Genomic DNA, 13,147 nt, shown 5'->3' with positions numbered 1-13,147 from the left:
TCCATCTACGTCCTGAGGACCTCGCTGCCACCGTCCAAGCGTGCTTGGCCCCGGCAGATGAACCTCAGGATTAAAGGGTGGGCTCAGTTCCGCGCACACTGTGTCTCACCTAAAAAATCCAATGCGCAGGCTGGAAGGTGGAAAGACCTTCCCCGGTTCTTCGTTCGCGAAGAGACTGGCCATTACCTTGATTTGTGCTTGAGGAACAGTTTCGGGTGTCTGTTTTTGTTGGTTACCAGGTCTGTGCGGAAGCGAATCCCAGGCTAATGGATATTTCTCTTTATTCCTCCTAATGTCCTCTGCTATGGATGATGTCATGATTTGTCTTTTGCTGCGGTTACGTATTCCAGGCTGAATGATTTATTTCTCCTGGAATACTGAGATTATAGGGGTGGAATAAAGTAATTTTGTCGATGGTACAGGGGCCTCCCGTAGGGTTGGCTGGGATGCCGTTCCATGCTCGTTCTCCGCAAATCATGAAATCTCCGGGGAGCAGTTCTCTAGATTTAACCATTGGTCCTACTGAAATTTTGGTGGGAGTAGTGCCATTGCACCACAAAGCTGAATTTTTATAAATACCTTTTTTCGAAGAGACGTCCATTAATTTATCTTTTAGAGCGTTGGGTTTTGGCACAAACAGAAAGCACGAACTGGTGATTGCTGAACCTAATAATTCAAACTCAATAATTGGTTTATTTGTAATAGGGGGATTTTTGTATACATCTAACATAGGCTTACTTAACGGAACACCTACCAGACAAGTCGAAAAGGGATTTGCCACATTATTAGTTGCCAAACAGATGGTGTCAGTTTTGGCTTCTTTGGCGAGTTGTACCCAAATGTTCTCACCTTGGCCCATGGCCCAAGATGGTATCTTTGCAGTTGTTGGATTAATTACCGGACAGCTGAAGATTATGATGACACTGGTGGTGATGTACCATCTGATGGTTGAGGTGGTTCGTAGGATGTGCATTCTGGCTTTTCCTGATAGATTTTGATCCTTTTTAATGGCACCCATTTTGTTCCTGATCCTGTTAAAATACAAGCATGACCTTTCCCCCAAGTTATGAGAGGGAAAGGTCCTGCCCATTTCTCCGTTAGTACGTCTTTATACATAATTTTTGCTTTGGCTGAAGGTATACTTGACTTTAACTTAAAATGTTTTTCAACAGGTGTTGTATGAAAGAAGAATTGTAATCATCAAATCTATTAAGGAAATTTAGAACATAAGTAGCCTTATCTAATTTTTCATGCGGGGATAAACCAAAAGTTCCCCCTTTTTGTTTAAAAAGTAAATTTTTTAATGTTTGGTGGGCTCTTTCCACTATCGCCTGGCCAGTGAGGTTATGGGGAATACCAGTAACGTGATTGATTCCCCAATCAGAGAAAAATTTAGCAGTTTCCCTTGCGACGTATGAGGGCCCATTATCTGTTTTGATGGTGTGGGGGACACCCATACGTGCAAAGGCTGCCAAAAAAAGTTTTTTCACACCACGAGTTTTTTCACCTGAATGGGCAGTAGCAACAATAAATTTAGAAAAAGTGTCAATTGAAACCTGGATATATTTTAATTCATTGTAATGCGTAACATCTGATTGCCAAATTTCGAGAGGTTCAAGACCTCTTGGATTTACGCCCTCCAATTTCAATGGAGCTACTGCCTGGCAGTCAGGGCAACCTTTCAGAATTTCTTTTGCTTGAGAGATGGTTAAACCGAATTGTTTATGTAAAGCATTGGCATTCTGATGAAAAAACTGGTGCGAAATGCGTGCCTGTTGTAATAAATTTGGGATGACTGACATACCTGCCAATTGATCTGTGCGCTGATTTCCTTCCGCCACTGGTCCAGGGAGAGTGGTGTGCGATCTCGTATGTGTAATGAAATAAGGGTGCTGTCTATGATTAATATAAAAAACAAGAGAGATGAGTAACTTAAAAAGTAACAGGTTAGAAGCAAACTTAAGGTATGAATTTTCAATACGCGAAACTATGCCAACAACATAAGAGGAATCGGAAATAATATTGATTGGCTCAGAAGAGAAAATGGAAAAAACTCGAACTACAGCTGAAAGCTCAACTAATTGGGGTGACTCTGGAGCTTTGTGGATGTCATGTCTCCAGGAGTCACCCTCTTTCCACACAGCGACAGCATTTCCGGTTTTGCCTGAACCATCTGTAAATATTGTCTTAGCATGATGGAGAGGAATACGAGAGAACAAAACTTTTAGTTGAACAGGGATAGGAAGTAATCTTTGTAGGAGAGGGCACGCTGGTAAATGGAACTTATAGACTCCTCGGTAATCCGCCGTAGCTATTTGAAAATCAGGAGAAGTGACAATTAGTTGTTCAAAATGAGAAGAAGGTAAAGGAAAGTAAATAAAATCTGGGTCTTTTCCACAGAGTTCAACGCAACGAAGACGACCTTTGAAACATAACTTAGAAAACATTTCAGGTAGGGTAGTTATAGTTTTGGAGAACTGATGGGGTAAAAATAACCATTCCCAGAAACAGAAACTAGTATCATTAGAATAAAATTGTCCTAAAATAGCTATTGGCTGGTTGGTATTCTGTGCAATGACTAAAGAAACAGGTAAGTCTAGAATGATTCTGTGAGCCTGTCAAGACGATATTTTCTCTTCTATTAATTGCAATGACTGTTGTGCTTCCTGAGTGAGAGATCTGGGAGAAGTCAAAGCTGGGTCGCCTTTAAGTAAATTAAATAATGGGTCTAGGTCCTGTGTAGTAATGCCTAAGATGGGTCTGATCCAATTTATTGCTCCTAAAAGCCTCTATAAATCATTTAAGGTTTTGATATGTGGTTTAATTTTGATAGATTGGGGGGTAATTGTTGATTCCGTGATTTTTAAACCTAAATACTTCCAGGGGGATGAATTTTGGACTTTATCAAGAGAGATTTGTAAACTATTGGAATTTAATGCAGAAATGGTGGCTGAAAGAGTAATCTGAATTTTGGAATCAGTTTTGGCACAAATTAAAATATCATCCATATAATGTAGTATTATGGATCTCGGGAACTTAGATCTAATGGTGACAAAACGTGAGAAACGTAAAGCTGACACAGGATGGGAGAATTTTTCATGCCCTGTGGCAGTACTCTCCATTGATAATATTGGTGCGGCTGGCTACAATTTAAGGAAGGAACCGAAAAAGCAAATTTGGGGACATCGACTGAATTTAAATAAATGTGGAAAAAGCAATCCTTAATATCGATAATAACTATGGGCCACTCAACAGGTAGCATCGATGGTGAGGGCATACCTTGTTGGAGTGAACCCTTGGGCTCGAAAACTTCATTTATTTTTCTAAGATCTTGGAGTAGTCGCCAAGATCTGGAAGATTTTTTAATGACAAAAACAGGGGTATTCCATGGACTAGTGGATGGTTCAATATGATGTTTAGCCAATTGGTCCTTTACCAAATTTTGCAACGCTTGCATCTTCTCGGCAGGCAAGGGCCACTGATCCACCCAAACCGGATCTGATGTTTTCCAGGTTAAGGGTGGGAGCTGCAAGACACCAGTGGCCCTGGTTACAAATTTGATTTTAAGGAAATACCCCGCTGCATTAAGCAATCTCGGCCCCATAAGGATAAAGGAATGTCGAGAATAAAAGGAAAAACTGATGCTAATTGTCCCTCTGGACCTTGAATTTGAATTAATTTTGCGCTTTTAAGAGGTATTTGCGACCCTCCGACCCCATTGATATTAATAATTGTCTGCGTGGTTTCCCACGCAGATGGCCAGTCTCTCTTGGCTAAAATAGTAACATCTGCGCCTGTATCTATCAGGCCCATGACACTGATAGATTGTGGCTGTACCTGTTCTGTGTGGGTAAGGGTGCATGATATTATTGGGCGGCAGGTGGCAATTGGCCTAGACCAATAAGCTGATGTCTGATTCTGTAAAGTGTTATGTAAAGTGGTGAAATAGGTGAGAGGTATTAGGGTAGCAATAGCATCCTTTTGGTAAATTTGAACGGAGGGGGGGTTGAGACTGAAACTGGAATACAAATATGGTCAGATTGGAGGTTTTGCAAAAGCATGGGGATAATAAACAAACCCTTAGGTATACAAATGGGATTAGAAACTAAGAGATACACTTCATCAACTGAAACAGAACAAGAGGGTGTAACTCGTAATAACAAATCTTGGTAAGTAAGAATAGTTACGGGGCAAATAGGATGTAAAGAAATACAACATAAATTTTTATCATCACTTAAAGAATCTTGAGGAACATTTAACTGAGGGAAAAACGATTGTGAGTGGTCCGGAAATTTAGCAGGGAACTTGATGTCTACGCGCCCCCCTGGGCGCTCAGATGGAAGTTTCCTGGAATATTTTCACAGGATCTGAAAGAAACTTTGCGGCGCAATTTGGGGGATTTAGAAGTAAGAGGATTTCCATGCACATCTGTAACTGATCGACAGTCCTTGGTCCAATGGCGACCCTTACCGCACCTTTGACACACAGTCTTAGGAAAGGTGGGAGTATTAGGCGCAGATTGAGTGTTAAGTTGAGGATAGTGTTTTTTGACGTGTCCTTTTTGGCCACAGTGAAAACATGAATTTGGACCAGAGAGAGCAGCAGCCGTTAATTTCGCTTTATGCGTGTTAGTATTAATGTATTTACATGCTTCGATCATTTCCAGTAAAGTTGGGTCTTTTAGGTATTTTAAGGCATGCTGACATTCTTGGTTGGTGTTTTTAATAACCAATTTACGAAATAATATTTCCTGAGATTCTCTTTGGTCCACCTGCTTCACAATGGCTTCCTTCAACCTTGTTATGAAATCCACAAAGGGCTCATCCTGCCCCTGTCTTATAAGTGTGAATGAAGGAGCAGATGCATAAGCATCTGCTACTTTCTTAATGGCTTGCAATGCCAGATCTTTTGAGGCGTCTAAATATTGCTTTGGGATAGTAACCTGATTGTCCTTGGTGGAAAAAGGACCGTCACCATACAGCATTTGCTTATAATGATCAAGAGGAGACCTTTTATGAGAGCGCTTTTCTCCAACATAGTTGTTAATTAATGTTTTCCATTCATTCTCAAACACTGAATTCTGTACTGTTGTTAATAGACCTTTTGAAATCATCCTAACGTCATATGGTATAAGGGTGTATGCCTGAAATAAGGAATCAAATAAACCAATCGTGAAAGGCGCACCCAAACCATAGTCTACTATAGCCTTTTTAATGTCTTTTAGAATTGGATAGGTAATAGGGGTCCACTTCGGTTCCGAACCCTCTTCGCAAAAGATTGGGAAGGCTTTCAGGAACTCGGTATCCCCACCTTGCAAGGCCTGAGCCCTGCACTCCTTCCAAACCTCTGTGTGGGAATTGAGGCCGGGTGTACAGGCCTCTCGGCGATCCCGCCGGTCATGGGGGCCGCCATGTTGCCGGAAGTTTTCACCGGAAGTGGCTCTCCCGCAATCCTGGGTTAGGCCCTCATGACTTCTGGATGATGACGAGGCAGAGGAGGCTGGGTTAGGGGCGGTGATTAAAGTGTGGGCGTGACGTGCGCGGGGCTTCGCGACGATGTAAGTTTCGCGTGCTTGATGTTCCTGCACCGCAACGAAGCTCCGCCTCCCTCCCTCAGGGCTTCTGCCATCTTGTGGTGTGTTAAAGTCCAACCTCCCTCCCTCACGATCGCCACCATTTTGTGAGCTGTTAGTGGACTTGTTCCGTGAATGCGTGTCCTTTTTAGATGGTCTTTTTAAAGTAGTATACGGGTCCTGGGAGTAGTGACGCGGTGACGGCCGTGGAGAAGCAGAATTCTTTGTTGTCATTTGGTCTTTTAAGACCATCAGAACTGCTCTCCATGCTTCTAAAGGCGACTCCGCACCGGAGACCTTATTATTTCTATCGGTCCAAATACAGAAACCGATTTTGTCCCAGTCGTGCATGTTAAAGACTTGCGGGACACTTTCCTTTTTTACATCAAGCCATCGCGCCAGTGATTTTAAAGATTTTTTGTCAGGCGTTTGGCCGTGTTGAAGAATTAGTGTTTTTAAATGATGATACTTTTCACGCTCAGATGTTGACAAGCGGGCACCCATTGTTAGTTGCGGGGATAGGATACGGAGAAAGGATTAGGGACTGCCCCAGCTGCTCACCTTCTTCCGCTGGCGGTGGAAGGTGCGGAGGGAACTGACAATCTGTTGCTTGTCTGCCGTCCAGCTGGGGGTGGCTGCTGGGAAGAACACCGTAACCCTGGGTCTTCAGTATCCCAGCAGGGCACTCCGGAGTTTTCTCAATATGAGAAACCTCTACAGAGCCCCACGTTGGGCGCCATATGCCGCAGTCTGGTGTGGGAAGTAGAGACGGACGACGCAGATGTTGGAGTGCTCGCTGGGATGTTTATTAAGTATCGAGTAAAAACCTCAGGGAAAGAACCCGAGGGGCTGTGACATCAAGAGATGTCACCAGCTAGCGAGCAAAAGTGCCATCCCCGAGTGAGGGAAGAACAGGGGTTTATATAGGGTAGACAGGAGAAGGGACTAGAACATGGGAGAAGTTTAGGGATTGACAAGGGGTACAACCAATGAAAACCTGTACAATGAACGCGCCATAAAGAACAACCAATAAGGTAATGAATCACCTCAGCTAGGCCCACCTATGCTGCAGCACTAACAGACCAATCCTAGCTGAGGGATTTGAACCAATAGGAATACAGTATTTTATGAGGGGAAAGAAACCTGGAATAAAACCTATTTTAATAATATAACTTCTATAACAATCACCAAAACACCATTAAACTGTCCATTAGTATTTAAGGACTTGAAGTCCATGTCCACGGTAATGAATAAAAGTCCTTTTTAGAATCTATTCAGTATTTGTCATAGATTTCTTTCCAGCGGTGGAATTCTGCTCTCTTTTGATCCTCCACATCAGAAAGTACCAGAGCTGACAAGCTGTTTAGTCCAGCGGGAAGGACACTAAAAAGAGAGATTTTCAGATACACGGTCAGAAAGGCAATTTTATGTTTACATCGTCGATGTCTGGTGGATGAAGGGAAATGTTGCTAAATATACAATAAATAAATCAGTGGGAAACCTGTTGTTTTTCCACCACGTCTCCTAAACCAATCTCAGATCGAAATCCAGCAAACCCAACCAGTTTATGCAGGGCAAGTCATCCTTTGGCAGGCAGCAGCTCTGGAAACAGAGCCTCCCTTGGGGCTATCACTTTGTTATTGGATTAGATAGTTTTAATTTCCTTTTTTCCCCGTTTCCCAGCTTTGCAAAGCTGTGAAACTTCCATCTTATTGCTGTTTTAAAATCCCACGTTCAACAGGAATCTCTTGATCTTAATATTAATTTGGTGGAGGATGGTGGTTGGGATACATCTTCACGGGCACATCTTTGTTCTGAAAAGTTTCTGTCTTGATCAGCTTTAATAAAATATCAGCCATCGTTGATTTTAAGAGCACTTTGTTCTGCAACAGGCAGCATACAGGTGGTAACATTTTGATAAAGAGCACTGTTTCATTCTCACTGTGAAACTGCCACTCTTTTATTTTTAAATTAAATTAGAGAACCAACAAGTGACTAAAGTGGAAACATTATTTGGATATTTAAAAAAGGTGGGTTTTGGCAAGGTGGGGTTTTTTTGGTGTTTGGGAGGGTTTTTTTAATTCCCTTATATTTCATTTCAAATCAAACTTCAGAATTTGCCCTTTCATTTTCATTTGAAGTATTTCCCCCAAAATACCAATCATTCCTACAAAACTAGGAAGATAAGTGGTTTCTAGAAGATTTTTTTCTTCATTAACACATCAGCTTGACAGGCTACCAGGAAAAGTAAAAATGCTGGTTTTTTTAAAAATTAAGAAATACTCCACAGCTATACACTCTGTTAATATTCAGTGCTGTAATGGAAATCATGATGGCAAAGACAGGCTTGCAGACAGGAGGACCTGTCAGCCAGTCCTTAAGGTCTGACTTGATGCTGATCTTTACTCTTAAAGGAATTTAATTTTGGATATCAGCTTCACCCCACTTTCTGTGGGGGGATTTCTGTGTTTTCAGCAGCTCATGGGCTGTTCTGGTGCCTTTTTGAATCAGCTGCAGCTTAAATTCACGGGCTGTGGACAGAGAGTGTCCATAATCTCTGTTTTCATGATTTCCTGCTGGAGAGCTAGTTCAGCACATCCCCTCCAAAATCCATCTCCTCCTGAAAGAAACTGGCTCTCAGCTGCTTTTGCCAGGAAGGGGCAACAACAGGAAACTTGTTATCACTGCATCCTGCAGCCCAGCAGAGAGGTGGGTTCAGCTCAGTTCAGGCTGACAAAGGTCTTCTCTGCAAAGCAAAGCCCTGGCTGCCAATCCTACACCTTCAGCTCGTTTGTAAAAGCACGGGGCGTGGCTGATGGAAAACAAAAAAAAGTGATGTTTGCAGACCTCTGCAGTCCCTGAATTCAAATTCTTCTCCCTGTGGCCTCACATTTCTGTGGCTAGGATGCTCTGTGGAGCATCCAGACAGTGTTGGAGAGAATACCAGAATGGTTGGGTTTGGAAGGGACCTTAAAGCTCATCCAGTTCCACCCCCTGCCATGGGCAGGGACACCTTCCACTATCCCAGGTTACTCCAAGCCCCATCCAGCCCGGGCTTGGACACTTCCAGGGATCCACTGGCAGCCACAGCTTCTCTGGGCAACCCCTGCCAGGGCCTCCCCACCCTCACAGACAGCAATTCCTTCCCAATATCCTGTCTAAACCAGTGGGAAGCCATTCCCCCTTGTGCTGTCCCTCCATCCCTTGTCTCCAGTCCCTCTCCAGCTCTCCTGGAGCTCCTTTAGGCCCTGCCAGGGGCTCTCAGGTCTCCCTGGAGCCTTCTCTTCTCCAGGTGAACCCCCCCAGCTCTCCCAGCCTGGCTCCAGAGCAGAGGGGCTCCAGCCCTGGCAGCATCTCCGTGGCCTCCTCTGGACTCTCTCCAGCAGCTCCACGTCCCTGTGCTGTTGATCCCAGGGCTGGAGGCAGCTCTGCAGGGGGGTCTCACCTGAGTGGGATAGAGGGACAGAAACTTCAACTTCAAATGAGACTTAAATGAGGTAAGTCAACAGCAGAGAGAGAAAATATGGGAAAACCGTCAGCTCTTTTAAAAGATGGAGTTGCATGTTGCTGTACGTTCACTGATTTATAGATTCATTAAATCATTGGAATTATGCAGCAAAAACAGTTGAAAGTTTCTTGTAAATAAAAAATGTGAGTCTCCACAGGAAAACATTTTTTCTTCTAGAAAATTTATAGAACTTAAATTTTGTTCATGAAGACATGCGGCAATTTTTGTTTGTTTTGAAGAAATATCTTTACTGATCTTCTCATCTTCAGTCTGAGAGTCTGGATGGTTCCACTGAAGCATTTATGCACATAAATCAAGGTACATACTATATACTTCAAGGTGCCTTTTCAACCACCAGAACTGTGGAAGGTGGCTTTTGTGGATCCCCTGGTGCAGCTGGGAACCTTAATATACTTGGCCATGAGGATGCTGATGTGTAGGCTTTTTTCAGCTCATTTTCCCCCTATTTTTTCAGTGTCTGCAGTGTTGGAAAAATGAGAGTATCCAAGGGCTTTACAGTGTCAAACCGATGGGCTACAGGCAGCTCCTGCTCTCCTCTATCCATGTCCAGGAAAGCAGGGCTGCAACCCTCCACCAAACCCCTTCAGCAGGTTTACGGTCAGAAGCTGTGCCAGGAGAGGTTTAGGTTGGACATGAGGAGGAATCTCTTCATGAAGAGGGTTAAGCACTGGAAGGGGCTGCCCAGGGAGGTGGTGGATCCCCATCCCTGGAGGTGGCCACGGACGGACTGGACGTGGCACTCAGGGCTCTGGGCAGGGGGAAAAGGTGGGGATCGGGCTCAGGTTGGACTCGATGGTCTTGGCGGTCTTGTCCAACCTCCCTGACTCTGCGATTAACTGTAATTAACTGTAATTACCGTGAGGCGTTCGGGGACAGCTGTGGGCGCTCAGCTCGCCCTCAGGGATCGCCGCCCTTCCCTCGGCTTCGCCCGCCGCCGATTCGCCAAAAGCCACCTCTGAAAAAATCGAACCTGACAGAGGCGGCATTAAAAAAAAAAAAAAAAACTAACAAAACAACACATCACAAATAAGTACAGTAATAAATTAAAATTACGGGTAGGTTAGCACGTCAAACAAGTCGCCTCCCGCCCGTTCCTGCCCCGCTCCGCCCCGGGCGTGGCGAATGTGCGGGGCGGGCGGGGCGCTCGGCGGGGCGCGGAGCGGGGGCAGGAACGGAGCGGGTCGGCCATGGCGCTCCTGAGGGGTGAGGATCCCGTGTCCCGCGGATCCCGGCACCGGGAGGGATCCCTGAGGGCCAGGCGTCAGCGCTCTGAGGCGGAGGGAGCCGGTTGTAGGGGCCCCTCAACCGGGGCGGGGGGGGGAGAAAGGGCGGGGGCAGCTCGTGTTGCAAAATAGAGTCCCCGAAGCTGTTCTTGTCCCTCCCCGGGGATTTACCCCCTCCCGCTGTCCCGTCCGTGCCGTGTCAGCAGGGCCGAACAGCTGGTTGTGATTGGGAACTTCCAAAAGGCACCGGGCAGCGTGGGATCAGAGAGTGGGGACGGGGGTCAGAGTGAGGGGGGAAGGGATCGGGAATAGGGTTCAGAGATTGGGGAGGGGGTGCAGGGAGCGGGAAAGGGGTACAGAGGGTGGGAAGGGGGTACAGAGGGTGGGAAGGGGGTACAGAGGGTGGGAATGGGGGTCAGAGATTGGAAAGTGGGTGCAGAGAGTGGGAAGGGGATCAGAGATGGGGAAGGGGGTGCAGAAGGGTAGGGGGAGGCTCAGTCGGTGGGAAGGTGGTCAGAAGGTGAGGAGGGGGTGCAAAGGGTGGGAAGGGGATTCAGAGGGTGAGAAGGGGATTCAGAGGGTGGGAAGGGGGTGCAGAGGGTGGGAAGGGGGGGTTCAAAGTCTGGGAATGGGAGTCAGAGGACGGGGAAAGAATATGTGGTGTCAGTCACAGCCTCTCTGTTTTTAGCACTGCTTAGAATATAGTGTTTGAGTTTTCTGCAGGGCTCAAGCCACTCGTGCTACAAACCTCTAGCGAGGGGTGCATGTGTCTGTCCAGTAGCTGGCCATTTGGATTGGATAATAGGGAAAATTGCTTCGTGGAAGGGGTTGTCCGTCCCTGGCACAACTGCCCAGAGCAGCGGTGGAGTCCCCATCCCTGGAGGGATTTAAAAGCCATGTGGACGTGGCAGCTGGGGACATGGGTTAGTGGTGTTCTTGGCAGTGCTGGGGAGACACTTGAAATGCCACTGACTGAAGGTTTCTGTTGTCACATCCAGCCCCTGCCTGTGTTAACACTGGCAGTGCAGAACAGACTCTCCAAGTCCCAGCAGCTCTTGAAAGTGTTTAGTGTAAAGTACTAGTTTGTGCTCTACGTGGTTCCAGTTTTGTGTCTCTTAAAAATGAGGCTGATACGCCCTTTCATACCTGCTCTGGTTTGAAAACAAAATTGAAATTTACTGCAGTAGGGCTTTTTATCTATTTGACAGCATTTTGCTACTTGACAGACCATACCTAAATAATAACATGTGTGTCAGTCATGGTGTGAGGTTTCAGTGGTAAAGCCTGTCTAGTAATTCTTGCAGTAATTTTGATGGCTCTGCTGAGCTGGGTAACACAGAGAGCACCTTGCCTGTACTTGTTTGATGTTAGTTTCTCATGCCTATTGCAGGATCTTCTCTTATCTTTAATCATAATATTTTCGTACACTGTTTGTGCTTCTTAATTTTTTTTATGTTATTGATTGGTTTTTAGGCTTTCCAAATAGGGTCTGATGAGCAGTTATTTTCATACCAAGCGTGTTTGAGAAGTGTTGGAGGGTTAGGGAGTGTTTCAGGTCCCCATTTGGCAGCAAGTGTTTAACAAAACCAGGTTAAAAGATGTCTTGAATATAGTGTTTGGTAAGGATTCAAAGTGACCTTTGCTTTCTAGCCCCAAAAGTTACCAGGTCCCTGTGATCCGATACTGTTCTGCTCTTATCCAGTGTTTATCACCTTGGAAAATTGGAGAGACTCTGTAAGTCTTGCCATGATAATGTAGGACGGAGCTAATTAATGGAGACTTAGAAAGAGCTGTCAAAAGGACAGAGAGTCCAGTCTCACTCAGGACGTCAGCCACCCCTTGTTGCCCCTCCTGAAATTCTGTGGAGGGAGTAGCATTTGTAGATGTCTCGCCAATCAAGCAAAATTTGGTAGGCTCTGGAGTACATACCCTTAGGGCATGGCTCTGTGTTCAGTTTAATTCAGCATAACAGCTTGTGCTGCTGCTGCTGCTTCATCATCTTTTCTTACTGGTTCAGTCCAGCCTTCTCTCTTAGTCTTGAATTACTGTTTTATTGAGCAGTGAGAAGGTGAGCTCGGGCACGGAGCTGATCGAAATGAAAATCAGCCCCTCATTTTCTGCTGACTCTGGGTCACTCTTCAGCTGCCTCGGTTGTGTGACCTGCCCTGGTTTATTGGCCCCGCGGTGCTGTTGGGAAGTGGGCAGCAGTGAGCAGCCTCCATGAAGGAGAGAGAGATGTTGTTATTGTGAAAGGAATGTTTAAGGGCAAAGTTCCATCCTCGCCCCTGGACTGTTTGTGAGGCAATGCCGCGGTGTGTGTGTGATTGAGCAAATAATGTGAATAACAGACAAGCTGAACAAAAGGGAGGAGGACAAGTTCTTTCAGCTTGGTCAGGTCCCTGAGCTGGTCTGCAGCAAAGCTTTGTAATCAGTTATTGTTGGCACAACCCGGAGGAGGCAGAGGGATGGGAATCAGTGGACAGGAGAAGTGGTGAAGGATGAATTGTCAAGGCCTGTTTTGCTGCAGGGAAGACAAGCTTAGGAGAGCAGAGTTAGCTTGGATATTGGGAAGAAGTTCTTCTCTGTGAGGGTGGTGAGGTGCTGGCACAGGTTGCCCAGAGAAGCTGTGGCTGCCCGTGGATCCCTGGAAGTGGCCATGGTCAGGTTGGATGGGTCTTTGAGCAACCTGGTCTGCTGGAAGGTGTCCCTGCCCGTGGCAGGGGGTTGCAACAAGATGAGCTTTGGGGTTCCCTTCCAACCCAAACCATTCTGCAATATGATTCTGTGATTCTAAACATGCTCCCTGCGTATTTCAGATCCTAG

General features: G+C 45.7%; 1 protein-coding gene across 1 annotated transcript in view; it reads left to right on the top strand.

Annotated features, from left to right (window-relative positions):
- The first annotated feature begins 10,246 nt into the window (after positions 1-10,246).
- Positions 10,247-13,147, top strand: part of ACAA2 (acetyl-CoA acyltransferase 2) — an 18,590-nt gene continuing 15,689 nt past the window's right edge. The window contains exon 1 of the mRNA XM_027896881.1: positions 10,247-10,304. Within this exon, the coding sequence (XP_027752682.1) occupies positions 10,289-10,304 (16 nt within the window). The 5' untranslated portion in view covers positions 10,247-10,288. The remainder of the gene's footprint in view (positions 10,305-13,147) is intronic.

This window comes from Empidonax traillii, unplaced genomic scaffold (assembly GCF_003031625.1).
Source record: "Empidonax traillii isolate 1590-97213 ecotype Southwest subspecies unplaced genomic scaffold, ASM303162v1 scaffold519:size850040, whole genome shotgun sequence".
In the NCBI taxonomy this organism is placed as follows: domain Eukaryota; kingdom Metazoa; phylum Chordata; class Aves; order Passeriformes; family Tyrannidae; genus Empidonax; species Empidonax traillii.
Note: the sequence above shows the minus strand (reverse complement) of the source record. Positions and strands in the feature narration are given on the sequence as shown.